At 39.1% G+C, this 20,894-nt stretch overlaps 1 protein-coding gene across 1 annotated transcript; it reads left to right on the top strand.

The window, feature by feature from the left end:
* Positions 1 to 5,325: 5,325 nt before the first annotated feature.
* Positions 5,326 to 20,678, top strand: ahcy (adenosylhomocysteinase). Its single transcript, XM_063910774.1, has 11 exons — positions 5,326 to 5,504; positions 8,751 to 8,941; positions 11,107 to 11,182; positions 12,373 to 12,525; positions 13,882 to 13,994; positions 14,725 to 14,932; positions 16,580 to 16,667; positions 16,782 to 16,899; positions 17,009 to 17,131; positions 17,560 to 17,631; positions 19,601 to 20,678. Exons 1-11 carry the CDS (start codon positions 5,477 to 5,479, stop codon positions 19,730 to 19,732), a joined length of 1,302 nt encoding a protein of 433 aa, XP_063766844.1. The 5' UTR covers positions 5,326 to 5,476; the 3' UTR covers positions 19,733 to 20,678.
* The last annotated feature ends 216 nt before the right edge of the window (positions 20,679 to 20,894 follow it).

Genomic DNA, 20,894 nt, shown 5'->3' with positions numbered 1-20,894 from the left:
AAAAAAAGGAAAATATAAATCTTTGTTATTTAACATTGATTTGGATTTTAGCGTTGGCAGTGGGGTTTGTAACATTAATATTGTACGCGCGCTTCTTATTGCTTTTTGTTTTTTTCTAAAAGGGTATTTCGGGGTTTAAGTTTTTAACTTTTTAACCATTTCAGGGCAAAACAACACGAAATTTAATTTTTTTTAAATTTAAAACACAAATCTTTGGAAGCGACTGTTAAAAATTACAAAAGTTTTTAAAAATTAAGTCATACCCGGGGAATGTTTGGGGAAAAAATTGGGTTTTTAAACCCAAAATATTCATGCGGGAAAGTGGGTAAAAATTAAAAGGGGTTTTTTTTTGGGGGGGGGGGGTGACTAAATTTAGAACACGGGATAACACGGTTAATGAGCAAAAAACAAGTTTGCTTTTTCAAAAAATAAATCTTTGTTAAAATTGTTCCCCACGACCACGCCCAAATCTAAGCAGAAAAACCCGCGCGGCTTTACCCATGGTCCCTCTTGGATGGGTGCTCAGTCGTCAGCGAGTGGTTTTTGGACAATTTTTGGGATACTTTACAGATACAATTTTTGAGGAAAATTAGTGCAGAAATCGGGGCCCAAAAACATTGTTGCTGTATCATTTTAACGGTGAAGTAAAATTTTTTTTCCCAAATAAAGGTTTTAAAATGCTTAAAGTTAAAAAGCTTGTTAGGTTGCTGCTAACCCGTAAATTTGTTTTAAAAATTAGCCTAGTAGACCTTCTACGTCACCTCGTTCAAGGGAACAGAATGCGTTTTGTAAAAGGCAAATCTCCCAGATCCGTCCTGTTATGTATTCTGGGGGCTGTCTTTGTGGTCAGTTGGGGGGAGGGAAAACAAAACATTTAATGAAAAAAATACCATCCGTGTGTGGTTTGTGAGTAGTTAGTGTGGTGCAACGGATCTTCTTTGTTCCGTTCGGATAAATTTTTTCGGTTTCGTTTCATCAATTTTTTTGTGGACGAAAGTTTGGAGTTACGAACAAAATCTACAAACGGGGGCGACGGTGTGAGTTTTTTAAGTAAGCACATTAAGCTTCATTTTGGGAAATGCGTATTCATTTTGCGTGTGTTAGTACAAAAGACGCGATCCCCTTTGAACACGCGATCAAAAAACGAAAAAATATTTTTTGTGTAAAAATTTGTTGGAATTTTGGCGGGTTTAAAGTTTTCCGTTGGGTTCATGGTTGTGAAATTTTGAAAATGGGACTTATAGTTTACACGTTTTTTACATGTTGAATGATGATAGGTAAAAAAAATTAGGTTAAACAATAAAAAAAACTCCCGTGGGATATTTTATCCGTACCCTTTTGGGTTAAAATTATTGTGAAATGCTCTTGAAAAAGGAACAACAAAACGGGCATTAAAAATGGCCCAATGCGACACTTCAAGGGCCCCGGGACGATAAAACTAAGTACCGTCGCCCCCCCCCCCCGGCTTTTTCGTGTTTAAACCCCCGTTTTTTAAACCTGGCGTTACCGCCGTTTACTTAAATAATGAAAAAATTTTTTTAAATTTTCGATTGGCCGAGTCTTAAGGCTGTTCATGCGTTTCCATAAAATTCCCCTTACTATACTGTGTTGGGGGAGGGGTGGAGGAAACCCCCTGTTTTGGCCCCGAAAAGAGGACAGGGAGCAGCGAAAAAATTGAAGGCTTTTCCGGCCCAAAAAAGGAACAAGGAAAAAAATTGTTTTGTTTCCAATTTTTCAATGGGGGGTTTTCGTGTGGGGGTGCTTTTCAAGTTTATGGGTCAATAAAAGGTGCCATTTTCCCTGAAAAAGTTGCTTTTTCCTTTTTTTCTTATGGGGGTCCCACAATGTTTATTTTCATTTAAAAAAGTAAAATTTGGGGGGGGGGGGGGGGGGGGGGGGGGGGGGGGTGATGCCCCCAGACCCCCTACAACAGTTTAGTTTGTCACCTTTTTCAGCCCTTCTGAGTTTGCAGGTATGTAAGTAATGCTCCTACATGTATGTGTTAGTGATAAAAAACAGGATAATATAATAGCCATAATAATATAATACTGTGAAGATATCCATTCTGTATGACGACTACTTTTACCTTTCATACCTGAAGTACATTTAGCTGATATTACTTCTATACTTTATATGAATCTGAATTAGGTCATTATGCAGAATGAGTACTTTTTTTGCACTTTATGTACATTATGATGCCAATACTTTTGTACTTTTACAGAATAAAATAACTTTTACTTGTAGTGTAGTTTTTTAAGACTAAAGTATTGTACTTTTACTCAAGTAAAGCTTCCAAGTACTTGAAAATGAAATCTGCTCTTTTTACAACAGATGCTTTATGCTCTTTTTTGTTTTTTATAGTATTGTAATCCTGCTAGTAATCCCCAATTTATTTTAAACGAAACAGTAATCTGATTAGCTATGTTTTTTTTCATGTAACTGTACATAAAAGAGTACTGTTCATTTTTCTGTATAACCTCATACGTTATCCTGTGACATGTAATTTGTTGCTCCCGCTGTATTTTATGTCAACAGATAAACAATGGAGAATTTAAGAAGGGATTTTTCTTACCTCCCTAAAGAAGATCTTGAACATCTTTTTTTTTGTGAGATACTTTACATTATAGATATTTATTTTAACTATTATACTTTAGTAGTCTATGGCAGTTTTTGCTTGCCTTCTTGATATTCCTGTGATTTAAATATAATTAACTACAGTTATTTGGTGACAGCCGTTTGTTTTACAGATATGAGTTCCCTCCCTGCAGCCTCTGGGTGATAAACATCCTTTAACCTTTGACCTGCAACACCTGAAAGATATAGGGTGACCCTCTGCTGCTTGAAACTGGCTCCTAAATATAGCATGTATAATGTTTCTACCAGTGGGCTCAGTATAGCCCCTTGCTTTCCTTCCCTGCATTTCTGCCTCAGCGTAGTCACCACAGCGACCAGCTTTACTTAATATACTGATTTTATTTGTATTTTTTCTCTTACTTACATGTTTAGTTTGTTTTAACCTTGTGTGAACTCTTCCCCGTCCTGTCCTGTGTTTCACTCACTCTGACACCTTTCACTTCCCTGTTATAATGCGTATATAATAAAAAAAATACTGTACAGTTTAACATATAATAATATACAATAACAAGAACTTGAGACTTTTTTATTGTAATTTTTTCAGCAACACCAGTTTAATGCTTCCTTTGTTGTTACAAAGCATTGCAATAGAATAAAAATTAGGGGAAAGGAGAAGTCGAAAAAAGAGAATGATAAACATCAATTCAGAAACATAACATATGTTTAACAGATCATTTAAACATTATTCATCACATCTAATTTGAGGGTCCTTGTTTTGTGTGTTCTATATCTGAGCCATTTCCCCCATTTTTCCTCAAAGATTTACACTTTATTTCTAATTCTTGTGGTCATTTTTTCCATTCCCTGTTTTTCATTCCTTCCTTTTTGAGTTCATAAAGTTATCAACCAATTTATTATCAAGTCCATTTTAACCAATTTCTTTTCATTTGTTTACTGGTGATATTTATTCTTCTTAACGGTTGAAACGCAGCTCTGGTTCTTCTTGTACGGTGCATATTTGTGTATGCTTATGTGTGTTTGGAGCACGTATTAAAATATAAGCTTGAGGAGGAAACATGAAAAATGACTAGTTCCCTTTCTGAGTGAAGAAAAAGTGAGGTGCTGTCCATACAAAGAAGGGCAAAATAAAATATCACAATATTTCTAATTAAATATCGTATATTAATAATGCGACAATATTGGAGGGTGCTTTCAGGAACTATTAACACAATTATTTTTTAGAAATAATGAGAAGTTAAGCAGGTATAATGGCTCAGTGGGTAAAAGTGAGTAATGCCACAGCTTTAACGGACTTGTAACTCCTGTAAATGACATCGCTTCACTGTATTGATGCCTTTGAAACACGAATAAGACACTTATGTTATGTAACCATGTCACATCTCTAAAGTCTCTGTAACCATATTGATGTAATATTGTACTATTGCCCAGCCCTAAGATAAACAAATAACACTATTCAGTGAGTAATCTTTACACATTGCATTTCAACCGTTATTTTTGTTCATTCCACAATGAATATATATATATTCAATGTGGAATGAACACACATTATAGTTCAGTCAAAATAACAGTATTTCAATTCAAAATTCAGAGGTGGATGAATAAATCCGATCTTTAGCTTAAGTAAAAGTTGCATTACTAATTTGTAGAATTTATCTGGTAAATGTAAAAGTATTTATGCTCTTACTTTAGCAGCAGTGCAAATGTATTGACATCCAAATATATTTTTGTACCAAAAGTATGAGCATTCGTTATGGCCGATTTCAGAATCATATATATTTAAATACTGGATGTTTATGCATTATTATCTATCACAGCTGGTAGGGTGGAGTTCATTTTAATTACTTTGTATACTGATGCTGGATACCTTAAACTATAATTATAATATGTTGAATATATTATGTGTATTTATTTGTAGATTTATTGTATTACCTAATAATAAGTAAATGAGTAAATAACAGAATATTGGCTTTTAAAATGGGGAAAAGAATAGAGGTGCAGTAAAGGAAAATACTCTAGTCAAGTACAAGTGCCTCATAATTGTACTTAAGTACCATACTTGGGTACATGTACTTTCCACCACTGCTGAAAGGATACTTACAAATACTTTCCTCTATATTTAGTGCAGAGTTTTAAGTGTGTAAATCCACTGATAATGGTGGAAATATTCCTGTGCACTGCCTCCGAAAACCCACAACAATTGAGTTTAATTGAAGTATTAAGAGTCAAGATGAAATGTTGTTGTGAAATAATGTGTGAGGACCTTTATTGCCCTCAGTGAAACTAAAACAGGGTCCAGTGTGGATCAAAGGCCGGGTTAGAGTTGAGGTTAGGCAATGGCTATTATTAGTACTTAGGAGTACAACACAGTGTATGATTTTAATGTTGCATCTGTAGCTACTATAACACTCAGCATTAATATCTTTATTCATGCTTATTCATCATGGCATACAAAACATTGTGGTACTTCCAAAAATCTTCATGAAAACATATATTTTTCAATGAAATACATTTTAAAGTCCTAGAATGAGGACTAGATTCATTTATATATATTTTTTAAAACAGACAAACGTTATACCCGTTTCCAGCATTTAGACCCCCCCCCCCCCCCCCCCGCCCACACACTGGAACTCGAGCTATGATTGGCTGTCTTTTCTACATACACCCTCATCCAATAAGATCACCAACACGCGGGGCGGGAGCTTCGGCAGCCAATAGAAAGCAAGAGTAGATCCGGGTTCGAGCCATCCCCTCGCGTTAGCCGGTTTGAATGTGGCCTCGACAATAAAAAGCGAGCCGTCATGTGTCTGTCCCTCCCTCTCTGACTCTGTTCGTCGGCTAGGCTGCACTAAACCTTCCCAAAACAACACACCAGAAAACAACCATGTCTGACAAACTTAACTACAAAGTTGGTAAGTGTCAGTTTCATTGACTTTTACTTAAAGCTACTAAACATACGTTTCGTTTGGTAACACGTACGGTTAGCTAGCTAGCTTGTTGTGGAGTTTGTGGTACCGTGCATGTCAAGCAGCCGGTTGAGCCAAAAAGATAATCGTTAAACGAAATCAATTAGATGTTTAAAACTGTTAACTGCTATTCCAGGGTTTACGTTGTAGTTATTTCCTGCATTTGTTATTACTAAAATAACCTGCTACCATGTGTTTAAATTCTTATGTTTTCTTATCGAATTGTTTATCATATTTGTTGTTGGTGTTCTAGCGTCTTGTATGTTCGTTTCCATTGTTCTATACTCTCAATATTCAGTTTGTTTAAATCTGAGAATGAATAGAAATTAAACCGTCGTACTACCGCCGAGCATGCTTTTTTCTGTGAACAGAAACGACGTCCTGTCTCTGGATATTGTAGTTTATTAGGTATCTTCGTAATGCCATAGCTGTGTTTGCAAACTACACTTCCCATGAAGCCTGGCAACCCGCCGCCCGTTTCTGCATGAGTGACAGCAGCAGGCAGAGACTGATTTGCACTGTATGCAGTTTACGTGCCGTAGTAAAGCTGGGACTACACGTGGTGCAACTGTGTAGCAGCTTTATAAGCTAAATGATTTAAAAATGCATATTGTTTCGAATATGTCACTTTGAATCTCTTTTGAAAATCCACTTGTATATAATTGTTCATAATTAATGTTTAACTTTTTTTTTTTTTTACTCTTTGTGTTTCAAAATTGTTCAGTTGCCGTTCTTTGAGTACGACACATCTTCTTTGATTTTCCAGTGTGTTCATTAAGTTCCTGAAATGAAGAAGCAGTGCACACAATCAGAAAAAAACAAACAAACAAAGAAATACATTTCAAGGCAACAGTGCAGAGGAAAGAAATGCACTACAGACTTTTAATATTAACTTTGGGTGAAATCCCTGGTAATGTATGTACAGTTGGAGTTAATGCGAGTTATTATACATGAAAATAACTCCAGCAGTTGTAACATGGCACTCATTGAGTGTCAAACAACACACTTGTTGGCCTGCTGTGAAGCAGCTGGTTAGAAGCAGATGCAGTTGCACAATGTCCTGATCACAGATAAGCCTGGGGCAAAGTCTAAACAGTCTCTATTGACTACATTTAGTCAAGACTCAACTAGTTTCTCAGAGACTGTTAGTCGAATCCTGATGTGTAAATTGATGCAACATCTCTTTTTAATTCAAACATTTTGTCTGTAGACAAGCATTGTCCCATCGCCATTGAAATGTACATTTTGTACTTTTCTGAGGATTAAAGAGGGGGGAGGGCTCTCAATGCTGGAGTGTGTTATTCCATTATAGTTGGTGATAAGATTTATAGGCAGCTCTGGTAAGATAAAATTGGATTTTCTGCAATATTTATAGGATAATGAATGAATAAATGAATTAGTTTAAAATGTTTTCAAATAATTGACTTCATTTGATCTCTGGGCACATAGACAACTTCAGTAAGTAAGCCACATGTACCATGATACCTGCACTTCAAATACACTGTTCTGTTTATAAGTGGCTTAGTATGGGATTCAAACACAAATTCCAGCCAATTTTGTTGCCCTACTCGGCTATACAGAACCACACAATGATTCACACCTGATGATGGTAGTTCAAGTTTAGTTTACTCACTCCCCTCGACCTCGGGGTCAACTCGGGTTACTAATCCTGTCTCTGGCTGGTCATTCAGGCCAGTGCCGGTTTGGTGCAGCTACCCCAGAAGTGTGTTTGCATCATAGACTGTATATATAAAGGGTTTGCACAGGCTGCGACTGGTGGAGGAGGGTGGGTTGAACTCGAGAACCTTCATCCTGTGCTCTGAAACTATAGAGCCTGCAGCTTAGAACCGGGCGCTTTATTTCCTGTTCAATCTTGTTGCTTTCTGTTATATCATGATTTTAAAAAATTAAGCCCAAAATACAATATATGCCAACCTGTCTATGACTCATGAAGACATACAAGTTGTATTGACCCCATAAAAAACGTGCAACCACACAGACTGCCCTAGCTTATAATGCTTTGTGTCATTGTGCTGCATTGTAATTGAATGTCCTGTCCTACAAATTGTATTCTTAGGACTCCATAAAATCTTTGTTTGGTACAGATCATGTTTTTAAAAAATCACGCTATGATCATATGAAACGTTTCTTTAAGTGATAATGATGCGAAAATGATTACTCCATCGTGATTCATATTGTAAAATCTGTGGCAATAACTGCAGCCAGTCATCAGGGTTTTTTTCCTGTGTTAGCTGCTGTCTGGAGAAATGATAAACCCAACAACCAATGAACATGAATGTGAGATCCTTCAATTCTTACACACAGCCGCCTATAGGGTTACATCAAAACAATACATTGTAGTGCCCACTATGTATGTATACACATACATACTCTGCAGAAAATTCCTCAATATGATAAATTAAAATTCCTTTTGCATTTTGTTTGTCTTCAACCTCCTGCAGTAAGAAAACACTCCATCTGAATCACTAAAACAAATGATAAATACATCAAAGGATCTGTTATCTCAAAGGATAACATTTGTTTAAAGTTGCATTGAATAAGGATTACGATTTAAAACCATCATTTCCATTACAACTCTTAAAGTAACACAGAACTGCACATGTACAGAAGCCGCCGTCTGAAAGGAGAGCAGCGACTGCTCAGACAGCTGCGGCTGTGTGGATTTTCCCAGTAAGCGACTTGGTTAGCAGGGACAATACTATATTCTCACACATTCATAAATGACATATTTCTTTAGCATGCATCTTGTGAACCTTAGCAGATAACCTTAAATATATTGGTTTGGTCAAGACTTCATTATTTTTTTGTAGTGGAGCAATTTTCATGATTAGTTTTCAGGAAGAGATTTAAGAAATGCAAAGGGACCTGGGATGAATCTTTTCCATGTTGTGTCTTTTTGAAAATTGTGTCCTTTGCAAACATTCATATAATGGTTTTTGTTTAATTAGAATGTAAATATAAACTTGAGTCTGTTTGTAATAAGCTTGAGGTGACAGATCTGCCTTTTTTTCTTGCATTTTTGGCGGGGCATGGGACTTGAGATTTCCGTTGCCACCTACACTGTAGCTTTTGTGATACGACGATAAACCCCTGTAATCTTGAGTGCAGGATGAGGAGGCTTTGTAAGAATGTATCAGTATGTTGTGTTTTAACGTCCTCTTCTCTCCTCAGCTGACATCAGCCTGGCCGACTGGGGGCGTAAGGCCATCGACATCGCAGAGAACGAGATGCCTGGCCTGATGAAGATGAGGGAGATGTACGGTCAGACTAAGCCGCTGAAGGGTGCCCGCATCGCCGGCTGCCTCCACATGACCCTGCAGACCGCCGTGCTCATCGAGACCCTCACCGTCCTCGGAGCTGAGGTGACTTTTACCGTCTGATTATTCATATTTATTCTTCGAGAGAGCGTCTTATCAGCATTCAAGACTCTCAGAAAATATTAGATGCTAATCACAACTGCAGGAAGAGTTTGCTTGCAAGAGTTTATTCGAACAGTTGCGACTCTAAATGGAAAAGTACTTTTTATATTGACTCAAAAATACAAACAGAAATCTAACTATTAATGAACCAACATGTATCCACATCTAGACTTATTCTTTTTCACCAATGCAGTCCAAACAATATCCAAAAGATGCTTTATTTTAAATGAAAGAGCTGCACTGACAGATGGAACACAGAAATGAAATGGGTTTAATCAGTTTACTTTTTTTTTTTATATATCGGTGAGCTTATCCTGTTTGGATTGTGGTGTCAGCGACTCACTCCTTGAGTTGGTGTTCTAAAAAGACATGTGCCTTTGTTACCATACATGGCAAAGCCCCGTCTTTATATTTTAATGTGGACTTTGATTCCGCTCAGAACTTTTGGTTGAACATTTCCAAGCCCAGTTAAACATTTTTCAAGGAACAAAACACTCACTGCAAGATCTGTTTGTCCCAGTTAGTCTTTATCAGGCTTGTTTCATGTGATGTATCATTTGTACATTTATCCCAATACCTGTGTGAAGACAATCCTTTGAAAAATGTACCCGTATAAAGAAAACAGGGAATAGGTTCAGGCCACGTTATTAAGGAATCAAGAAACTAAACATTAAAAATCATCATTGTGTATAAGAAGCGACGCTGTAGCAATACTCTGCGCAGCCCTAACTACAACACGTACAGTGTAAATATGGCCACATTTGATCAGAAGATTCAAAGGATTAATTGTCATACGCACAAAAGCCAGAGTACTTGTTTGCAAGAATGGTAAGTCTCAGTCTCATGGAATGGTAAGTCTCAGTCTCATCCAACAGTGCAAGTCCAAATGAAAATGCAGAAATAAGGAGAAGGCAGTTTATAGTTGGCAGAAAAAGCGTCTGGTTCATAGCACTAGCTGCCTGCGCCTGTCATCTTCTGCCTTGATAAGGGCACCACAGCAGTGGTTCCTAAGGGGTCAAGTTATCGACCCATTTATCTGAACAACCTCACTCAGACAGGGGAAGAGGGATCCCAGACTGACTGCCCCAAGGCCGCTGTTCTGTTATCATGTTGTTGTTTTATCAGCGCAGGACTGGTTCCATCCTGCAGGAACCTGCACCAGACAACCAACAGAGAATGAATAACCTGCTCTCAGCTCTCTCTGCTGGAGTATGCAGGTTGCAAATTGAGCTTCCACAATAGTTTCTGATCTTTATTTTGTCTTTTTATATTCTAAATGTTCAAGATTTTGTTTCCGTTTGTCATAATGAAGGATATGTTTGTTAAAATTCATATTTATTGCAGTTTAAAATGAAGGCATATTTAAAGGTGGTGTGATTGTATTTAAAGAAAATGTTTGGCAGATACAACAAAATGCTTGCTGTCCAAAAATGGACAGCAATGGTCCAAATTTAGATGAATGTTTTATAACATCTGCTGCCTTAAACTGTTGTCACAGATATAAACTTTTGTGTAGTGTCAGTCTCATTAGATACCTGTGGACCTCTAGAAAATGCACTAAAGTAAAACAATGTTTTGAACACCAAACGGATAACTTCGAAACATGACGACCATTCCAGCACTAAATCCCATTGAGAGGGCAAACTATCAGTAATCGCAGCAACCATTAACTGATTATTCATGTTATTTGTGTTTATTGCCCCTTGAGGCGTTGCAGCTCAACTGTTGTCACAGGGAGGCAGAGACAGAGTGGAAGTCTGCCGTGAGACTCAGGAACACACTGCAGGCTCGGCGTGATTCTCACCACCAATCATCATATACATATACATTATTTTCTTATTATCATTACCCCTCAATCAATTTATTGGTTTTCAATTTCTAAATGTTTTTTTATGATTATTTGGGCTGGGATTCTAAAAAATGTATTTATTTTTCCTAAAACTTTAAGAAACTGATTTTGGATTGTAGTCATGAAATTCACTGCCTCAAAAGCCCTTTCCTTAGAACACGACCTGACTAATGGAATCTGGAGAAATGAATACAAATCTCAACTATAGCAATAGTCTAATCTGTTTTTGAGACTTTGCTTTTCTCTTGTGCCTCCTTAGGTTCAGTGGTCCAGCTGTAACATCTTCTCCACTCAGGATCACGCCGCTGCCGCCATCGCCAAGACTGGCGTTCCAGGTAACCCCCCCCCCCCACCTGTAGATACTTGATTAGAATTGTAAAATGACCTGATTATGACTTTCTAGCTCCCTCTGCAAATAAAATCACTTTGCATAGCAAGTTACACAGGTAGAAATAAAGCAGGTGTGCTAAACACATATTTTTTGTTAATTCGTTTTAAAAAGGGATTTCAAATATTAGTCACTCACCCTAAATTTGACGGTTTAATTGCCTTGAACACACATTCAAACCATACTGGCTAATGCTGCCTTTCTCTCCACACTAACATACCTAATCCTGCACAAAAGGGCAGTCGTTGAGTTGGGAACAGCTGCACTTTGACTGTATAAAAGCACAGCAGGAGGGGCCAAAAGGGAGATTAAACCAGCCGAGCCTGATTGTCCATTAAGAATTTTTTTTCCCAAACGCCAGCAAGTATTTTCAATTGTTCCCAGTGCGCGCTACACACACTGGTGATGCCCCTCTTTCATGCCATTGATCATATATTAAATCCAGTTGGTGTCCTGCCAGATAAATGCACTGTATGCACACTCCCTCTGGAGCTCTGATTCCTCTTCATCACGCAACATGGTGTTGTAGCCAAGAGAAGACAATAGAGAAGATTAACATAACCTGAAGAAACAGAAGCCAGCTTGGTGTGGAATCAATCACAAGTTCATTTGGGAAGATTAAAAAAGACATTTTTGTGAAACTGCATTGTTCACATTTGCCTGTTTAGGCAAAATAAATCATGTCATTTATGAATGGCCTCCACTGTGAATGTGGAGGAAACAAGTTTTGATATGAATAAAATACTGCATAGTCTGTTAATCTTTTCTGTGTGGTAATTTAAAAACTGAGTGCCCATGATATGCCTTTTTTGTAATTAAGTGTCAAATTATTACCAATGTATATGTCAGTATACCAGTAAAGGAGTCTAGCTCAACCCCTGCTACAGGAAGGCACTTTCAGATTGCATTTAAAAGGATATTTATTAGCGGATGTTGTGTGTGTGTGAGTGATGTACTGCCCCTTGAGGTGTCACAGGGAGGCAGAAACAGACAGGGGTGGTCCACACTGAGACTCAGGAACTCACTGAGCTCAGAGTGATTCTCAACACCTGCACTTCAGATCCGCTGCCACAGGTCGGGTGTTATCCCCCGGCTCTGCAGAGAGAGATGAGTGACTCTATCCCTGTGTTTGTGCAGTGTACGCGTGGAAGGGAGAGACTGACGAGGAGTACGTGTGGTGCATCGAGCAGACGCTGTACTTCAAGGACGGTCAGCCCCTCAACATGATCCTGGACGACGGAGGAGACCTCACCAACATGGTCCACACCAAATACCCCAAACTGCTCGCAGGTGGGTTTACAGGGTTATTATGATGTTCGTTTATCCCTAGAAATAAGTGGTTGCTCACAATACAGTCCGGCTGTTATACCTCTCGTTGGCACGTTTGTTGTGGTCATCTAAAATGTCACTTTAATATGTAGTTTAATCTTTAAAATGCAAAGAGATGGGACACTGGATTTTAATTTATAATGGGTGGCATTAAAAAGTCTCAGAGATTTTAGTCTATTTTGACTGTAGGAACCCTGTTTTTCACCACCAGTCATCTCGTTCTGGTAGTTGTTTTTGGAGTTATTGTTATTAGATAGACGGTCTTGTTTCAGAGGCTGGAAATGGATTTCCCACTCTGAACCGCATTAATGAAATGTGGAGTTTTGGACACTAGATGGCGCCAGTGGTCCGGCACAAGCTGTTCTGTTAGAGTGCATTCATGTTACACAATGTTAGCTTTCATTCACAGCCAGTATTTCTATAAAAACCCCTTTAATGTTGTTTTTACTCTTTACCAGCAATCATTTGTTCTTTATCTTGTCATTTGAAAGAAACATAACAAATAAAACAAAGCTCCAAGATAGTCTCCTCCACACTGATGCATGTCAAGGTGATAACGTGATGTACTGCCCTTGAGGTGTTACAGCCAACACTGAGCCCCGGTATGATTCTCACCACCAACACTTTGACACTTTCTGTTAATTTGCATTTGCATTAATAAAGCCAGTTTTTTTTAAACCAGCACAACTGTTGAAGACAACCTTACAGATGTCAGACCAGAATAACACTATCTGTAGTTAGAGACAGTTTTTCATCGTTTTTATGACATGAAACATCTTCTGATGATTGCAGAGGGTCATAATTACTAATATTTAGAAAAGTAACTTAAAAACCTTGCTCACTGGGGTAAAGACTAATGGTCAATATCAACACATTGCTGTGATTCAAGATACTAAACCGACATCATGATTTAAAAAATGAAACTATAAATCCTGAGTGCTACAACATACATTTCTTGTAAATACGATGGTCTTAAAATTCTCATCTATTTAATATTTCTGTGAAAACCTTTCCTTCAGAATCTTACTACACATTTGAACGCATCTACAGAACTTAATACTTAACATTAGCCAAAAAAATAGTTTATTTGTCATATAACTTGAAGGCATCTCATTGCAACCTTTAAAGGTTATCCTTTTGCTCTGTTATTTCGACACAAGGACTCTGCTGCACACTTGCTAACGTTAACTAGCTCTTCTGTGTCGTGTTTCTACTTAAATCGCTGTCCTCACTATCAGGGTGATTCCCTCACTTGTTCATCAGGATAGGTGTATCTCCAAAGATGTTTCTCATTAACTCTGGGACCCTGTGTTGTAGGTATCCGTGGTGTGTCCGAGGAGACGACTACTGGTGTACACAACCTGTACAAGATGATGAAGAATGGCGAGCTGAAGATGCCTGCAATCAACGTCAACGACTCCGTCACAAAGGTACACAGCCTCCACCTTTTGATCCTCTAAAGCTGCATTCTGTAGTGCAAATTAGAAGATGGAACAAATGGCTAATGACTGTTACGCATCTGAGTATATCTTCGTTAAGGATAAGTTTAGGAAATACTACATTTCAAGCAATGAGTTTATGGGAACTTTTCTGATTGCAGTCTTCTATTCATTCAAACTACTCGTATCTTGATAACTACTCTTTTTACAATCATTTGAAGTGACTTTATTTCTAGTGTTGCACAGTTTCTGAATGTTTATTTTTCCGTTGGTCTTATTCATTTAACACATTGAAGGCAACATAAAAACAGAAGTGACAGCAATTCTAAAAGGATTATAAAATGCATACAAATTCATGAAAAAAATGATAATAAAACGTAACTATAGTACATGAGTACATGACTGTATTATTTGTGCTGTTCAATGCTTAAGACGCATTCTTATTTCTCATAAATACGTGAATGGCCCCGAGATTGAACGATCTGTGTTTCTTGTGAAGCACATTGGTAATGAATTTAATGCTTACAGCTCAATAATGTTGTTCTGACAAAGTATTATCGTATGGTAATTATACAGCTTTAGTGACTTTGGATTAGAGGACAGCGTAGAATAAACAGATTGTGACACCGGGCGCTCGATTAGAACTGGTGTATCCATCTGATATTAAACTTAACATCCAGTTGAAAGATGTGCAATATATTTTTCTCCCTCCCTCCCGCAGAGTAAGTTTGACAACCTGTACGGCTGCAGGGAGAGTCTGATCGACGGCATCAAGAGAGCCACGGATGTGATGATTGCCGGTAAGGTGGCGGTGGTGGCTGGATACGGTGACGTCGGTAAGGGCTGCGTTCAGGCTCTGCGCGGCTTCGGAGCTCGTGTCATCGTCACCGAGGTCGACCCCATCAACGCCCTGCAGGCCGCCATGGAAGGTAAAGGATGCCTCCCAAATCAACAATAGATTAATGCTGCAAACACAGAGTTCAAAGTTGTTGTTGTTGTTATTTGCACAACCCCTGCATAATGGAAGTTATTGGCAATTAAAATCTCAACTTCAAAGCTCCTCCAACAATACAGTATACTAAAGTCTTAGAAGGAATATACTTAAATATTGCACACCCTCCGTTACCTTTTTTAGAATTAACTGTTACCTTTTCTAAGGGTTAACTCCTAGCAATACACCCAGTTTAGTGTTTAGGGTTGGATAAGAAGCTCAATAGCATTTGCCATAGAGAGGTGATGTACATCATGTGAAAGCTAGGAACAGGGTCATTAATTTAAGATGAAGCTCTGTTCTTTTTATCCCATTGCTTAGTCTTGAATTTAAGCTAAACAGTAATGAATTAAGTAAGTTGTGCTGGGCCGTTTGAGAATTGATTAACAGATAGTCCAAAATGCCCACAATAAGAGACTAAGACCTTGAGGAACACCCATAACAAAATGTGGCTGTGTAGTTTTGAAAAATGTTGGACCACTGGAGAATCTCTAAGCCATGCTGTCAATATACCGTGAAGAGCCTAAATCCCCTGAATGCCCCCAGCCTCTCCTTTTGTGGTTGTAAAGTTTCATGAGGCTGTGATTTACCCTTGAGCTCATCAGCTCATTTTACACAACAAGGTTGTGTTCCAAAAATGGCTCCATGGGGTATAACAACACATGAATACAATTGGGCGCACTGGATCCTCAAGGGTCTCGGCTTTCCTCAGTGGTTCCCAATTCATGCAATTCCAGGATTGTTAAGGGAGCCAAGCACGCAGCAACTGTTTTTAGAAAGCTGAGAGTAACGCATGTGGGCATGTCTGCTCAGGAGAGTTTCCTGGGTCTCCAGAGCAGTTATTCTCATTCACATGTCTCGAGGGGAGAGGTCAAGAATCCCCTGACAGCAGTTTTCCTTCTTGACAAGGTTGGCGCCAATAGATTCTTATATTTTCTACCTTTTTCAACCTTGAGCCTGCTACAGCCTGTCAAGGACAGAAAGTTGGCTGGACCTTTGAGGACGATAAGATTTAAATTCTCTCCTCAGGTTTCATATCTGTCAAGATTGCATCAAACATCTGCCGAAGTCATTTAATAAGAACAAGTAAAACTAATTCTATAGTGAATTTAACCTTTGATTCTAAAGAAAGACAGGGGTTTTGCTTCAAAATAAATGAAGAACAATATTTTCCCAAGACACGATACACTGAGTCGAGGTCCCAACAGATATTTATTTTGCGTCCGAAAAAGACTTTGTTGGCACATGCCCATACCAAAGTTATTAAGCTAAAGGCGGCTAACGTTTGGCTTGCTGACGTTTAGCCTTCTAATGTAGCCACTTGTTAGTGAAAGCTGTTGTTGACACATTCACCAGTGGAAATTTACTGAGTGATTTTATGTGGTAGGACAAAACGTGTACTTTTCTTCAGCTAGTGTTTAACACAGGCCTTATTTCAGGCAGCTTACCAAAACGCATTCAATGAACAGTTGACTGTGAGACAAGGGAACAGGAGGTGCTAAAATGCTGACTGATTTCCAGTTTTTAGGACTGCACCACTCCAGTGGGCTGAAATAAAACCCTCTCCTCCTGTGTTGCTCTCTAGGTTACGAGGTGACCACCATGGAGGAAGCCTCAAAGGAAGGAAACATCTTCGTCACCACCACCGGCTGCGAGGACATCATCCTGGGACAGTACGTACCTAGTTCAACTCCAAATGATAAAAATGTCCTACAACTTAGTGTCTAATGATGCTCACTGCTGCAGTCTAATAAGCTGATTGCTCATTATCTTGTGTTTCCCTTCAGTCACTTTGAGAACATGAAGGACGACGCCATCGTGTGCAACATCGGACACTTTGACTGTGAGATCGACATGGGCTGGCTCACCAAGAACGCTGCAGAGAAGATCAACATCAAGCCTCAGGTAGGAACGTTTAGATATGAGAGGCTTATCTTCAGTGTGGCTTCTGCTCTCTTGCAATTCTTATATCCTTTAGTAACATGTCTCTGTGTCTCCTCCTCCTCGCCCTCAGGTGGATCGTTACCGGATGAAGAGCGGCCGTCACATCATCATCCTGGCTGAGGGCCGGCTGGTGAACCTGGGCTGCGCCATGGGACACCCGTCCTTCGTCATGAGCAACTCCTTCACCAACCAGGTACTGAGAGCCGCAGGAGAGATAATAAAAGAACGCCTGGCAGCAGAACAGAGTGATAAACAGTCATTGTTACAGTTTTAAGTAAAAATAGTGAACAGAATTGGAGTGAATCAATATTGAAAATAACCACACTACCAAATTAATAATAGGACAAAAATGTGCAATTTATGCAAGTGATGCTCACGTTTCGCAATGGTTATGTAATAATTGTCACTTACAAATGAGGTTGTTGTGCAAATGAACATCAATGCAACAACTTGGTCAAAGAAAAAGATTTGTAGTTATGTCCACACTGTAATCCTTGTGAAAGCCATGCTCCCAAGTCTCCAGCCAACACAATATAAATGTACAGCTTTGATACAGTGTCACTTCGTCCTGCTTCATTGAACCGTTTGTGTGCGAGTCTGACCCCCTGTGCCTTCCTGCAGGTTCTGGCTCAGATCGAGCTGTGGAAGCACACCGACCAATACCCCATCGGCGTCTACTTCCTGCCCAAGAAGGTCAGTGGCCCCACTTTGATCATGCTTTTAATTTTAGGCAAGTCATCACTTGGGAGATGTAGACATTCTTGATGTACTGCAGCTTGACCTGCATGGGAATTGGTCCATGTATATACCTTGATTACAAACTCTCTTTGCTGCTTAACTTGAAAAAATCCAAGTGTACTTTTAACAAAACATGTATTTTCCATGTACTGCAAAAGGAGCGTATTAAAACTGATTTCAAAATAAGACCGGCCTTGCGGTGAACGTGACGGTGAATTTGACAATAATTCCATATATTGGTCTTAAAATGTAAAAAAAATGATTATAAGAAATGGATCGATCCAATTTCAAACCTGTATTCAAGTTTCAATTGTTCGAAAATCAGGCAAACTTAAAATAAATTAGAAGATGCATGTGAGTTTAAGATGACCGAGTGTTCAGACTTGACAGCTTTGCGATTATAGCTGTAAAATAAAGAGAATCCATCTGTGATGTGCAAGATAAAAAGAACTGACATCCTGAGCCAAAAGCTACAGGAGGATTATTTTCCTGTTGGAGCGCCTGTCGTACTGTGGAGGCTCGGCATCCACATTAAATTTCAACCCCAGATAATGATCTCACACCTGCAGCGTTTGCAAGCAGGAAGGAAAGGGAAGGTTCGAAAGATAAGATAAGTTTGAGGCTGAAGGGGAATCCTCTTTTGTTATGCAAGAAGACAAAACAAGATGAGTATTCAGGATGAAAGGAAAAGAGGGATCTCGATGTCTTCAAATCTGTTTGTTTTGAGGGCGGGCTCGGATGTCTGTCAGTGATTTGGCAAAAGGTGAGCCTGAGTAAACGAGAGCTGTAAATTCCAGATGTGATGAACAGGGAACCTCAACGGGGGCAGGACTCACAATAACATTTTTGGACGAGATGCAAATATGAAACTGAAAGAGGGAGCTGCTTTTGGAGAGGAATGTTTACCCCCAAAAGCATTATGTAGAGCTTTAGGGAGCGGGGTTATGCCAACACACACTTTAATGTCCTGCTGCTGCTGCTGGAAGGGATGGAACGTATTTTAATACACAAACAGATCCCTTACAAATCTGTTGACTCGTCCTTGTTTGAGTCCTATCTGCTTAATCCTCTGTGGACTCTTAGGCTCATTGTTATTGACCATTACATTTGTTATGAATTCTGATCTCTACCTCACCCTCTGTAAACCAGCGGGAAGAATTCCAGTTTGTAAATGTTAAGAGAAGACTTGTAGTTGTTTTGAGTCTTAGTGCAGATTGTAGTACAATAATTTGAGGGTGTAAAGTTAATGCAAGTTTTCACAAAGGTTACCAGACACTTAACCTGTGTTTTACTTTTAATTTCACAAGCTCAAAACCCAGTTGGGCCAGCTTTTATCAAACAGTAATGGCACACAGTATTTAATTAGATCTTCTTATCATAGGAGACTTGATGTTTAGACTTTGGTTAAACACAATCATCAATTTCACTAAACTGCCCTTTTCATAATGTTTTTAAAGTAAAAAAACAGGAAAACTAAAAGACACTCAAAAAAACCAACTGTCACACATAGAAGAAACAGGCTTGTGGGTGAAATCTAAATAAAGTTGTATCCACACATAAAAAAAAACCATATGTTCAAAACTAACTAAAGAATGAGAAGCCTTTTAAGGTCCTGCTTGTATCTTAAATGATTCGCCTTTCTTCTGTTAAAAAAACGTTAGGGACTCAAACGTCTTCCACACAGGAGGCCCATGACTGTTTTGTAAGAGGCTGGCATCGTGGGTGTTGTAGTCTTTTATGCCTCAAACAAAAGCTGGCTCAAACGGGCCTTTTTATTTCAAAGCAGCTTTATTGCCATGAGCATCGAAAACAATGTTGAACAACAGTACACCATTATCTAATGTCCAATAAAAGAACCTCATAACTGTTTATGAGCAACCAAATCCACCCTATAATAATGCAACATTTCTCTCTCTCTCTGCAGCTGGATGAGCAGGTGGCTGCCGCCCACCTGGACAAACTGGGGGTGAAGCTGACCAAGCTGACAGACAAACAGGCCAAATACCTGGGTCTGCCCACCGAGGGGCCCTTCAAGCCAGACCACTACCGCTACTGAGCGCCCTACCCCTTTGGAGGAGGAGAGGAGGAGGAAGTGTGGATGGATTGGTATTTGTGTAGCTGGGTGTAGTTTGGGGGGCTGCACATTTTGGACCTCGTATGTCAACTTGAGACCGTTGTGTTTGTTTCCTCACCTTTTTAATATACTGTGGATCCAAGAAGTTTAGAAACACCTAGTTCTGCTTTATGAGATCAAACGGCTCGGACTTGATTAAAGAGGCTTTATATAGGAACACATATTCAGCCTTGTGCTTCCTGCAATTAAATATTGCATCAGTCTGTTACAATTTTGATTACGTTTCCATTGATGTGCAGCTCTAATCAGGAGCAGGCAAAGGGTGTTGAAACCTCTAAATCCATCTTTTTTTAACATTAAAAGGCCACTATCTGCAGACCTCCTCTTTCCTCCTCATCATTACTCTTCTGAAACATTTATACAGTGGCTGTTAGAAACTTCCTCTGTTTGTCATTCCCTGTCCTTTATGGAAAAAAACACACCCTGATGCTTTTCTATCTGAGCGCTTCTGTCTCGAGGTGGAAGGTGATTAAAACTTAAACGGTTAAGTGTACAGCGGCCTTCTTCCAAGTATGTGCATTAGTGCTGCCCTCTGTTAGCACTTACAGAAAGCTGAAGATGCTCTCTGTTTCTGGATGTGTTTACTGAAAGTCCGGCGTAAAGAGAAGCACTGCTGCCAAAATATCCACCAAAGCACGTCATGTTCTGCCTGATTCCAAAAAAAAAAAGTCTTAATAGTTTTTGAATGTATTTAATTTGATGCAGAGGGCTTAAACGCCCCGACCTCCACTTCTGTCATTTCTCACTGTCAGCGTGACGTTAAAGTGGCGGCTCATTTCTCAGCGGTTACAGCCGGGGTTCAACTGCCTGTAAACGATGGACTGAAAGTGTGACAAATGAGAATAATAAAAAACATGTTGAATCTGAATCGTTTCTCTTGTGCTTGGGCTGTAAAATGTATTTCACGACTCAGGAGTCCTTCGACCGTTCATAATGAGGATTTCACACTGAAACACACGTGTGTCTTAAAAGACACACAGAAAGTAGAGTGTAATTTGAAACATGGATTAAAACACTTTTTTTTGGGGGGGGGGGGACAGAACCCCAGAACAAGCGAGTGTTTTAGAAAAGAACACGCACTTTA

The sequence above is a fragment of the Eleginops maclovinus genome, chromosome 20, assembly GCF_036324505.1.
Source record: "Eleginops maclovinus isolate JMC-PN-2008 ecotype Puerto Natales chromosome 20, JC_Emac_rtc_rv5, whole genome shotgun sequence".
Classification (NCBI taxonomy): domain Eukaryota; kingdom Metazoa; phylum Chordata; class Actinopteri; order Perciformes; family Eleginopidae; genus Eleginops; species Eleginops maclovinus.
Note: the sequence above shows the minus strand (reverse complement) of the source record. Positions and strands in the feature narration are given on the sequence as shown.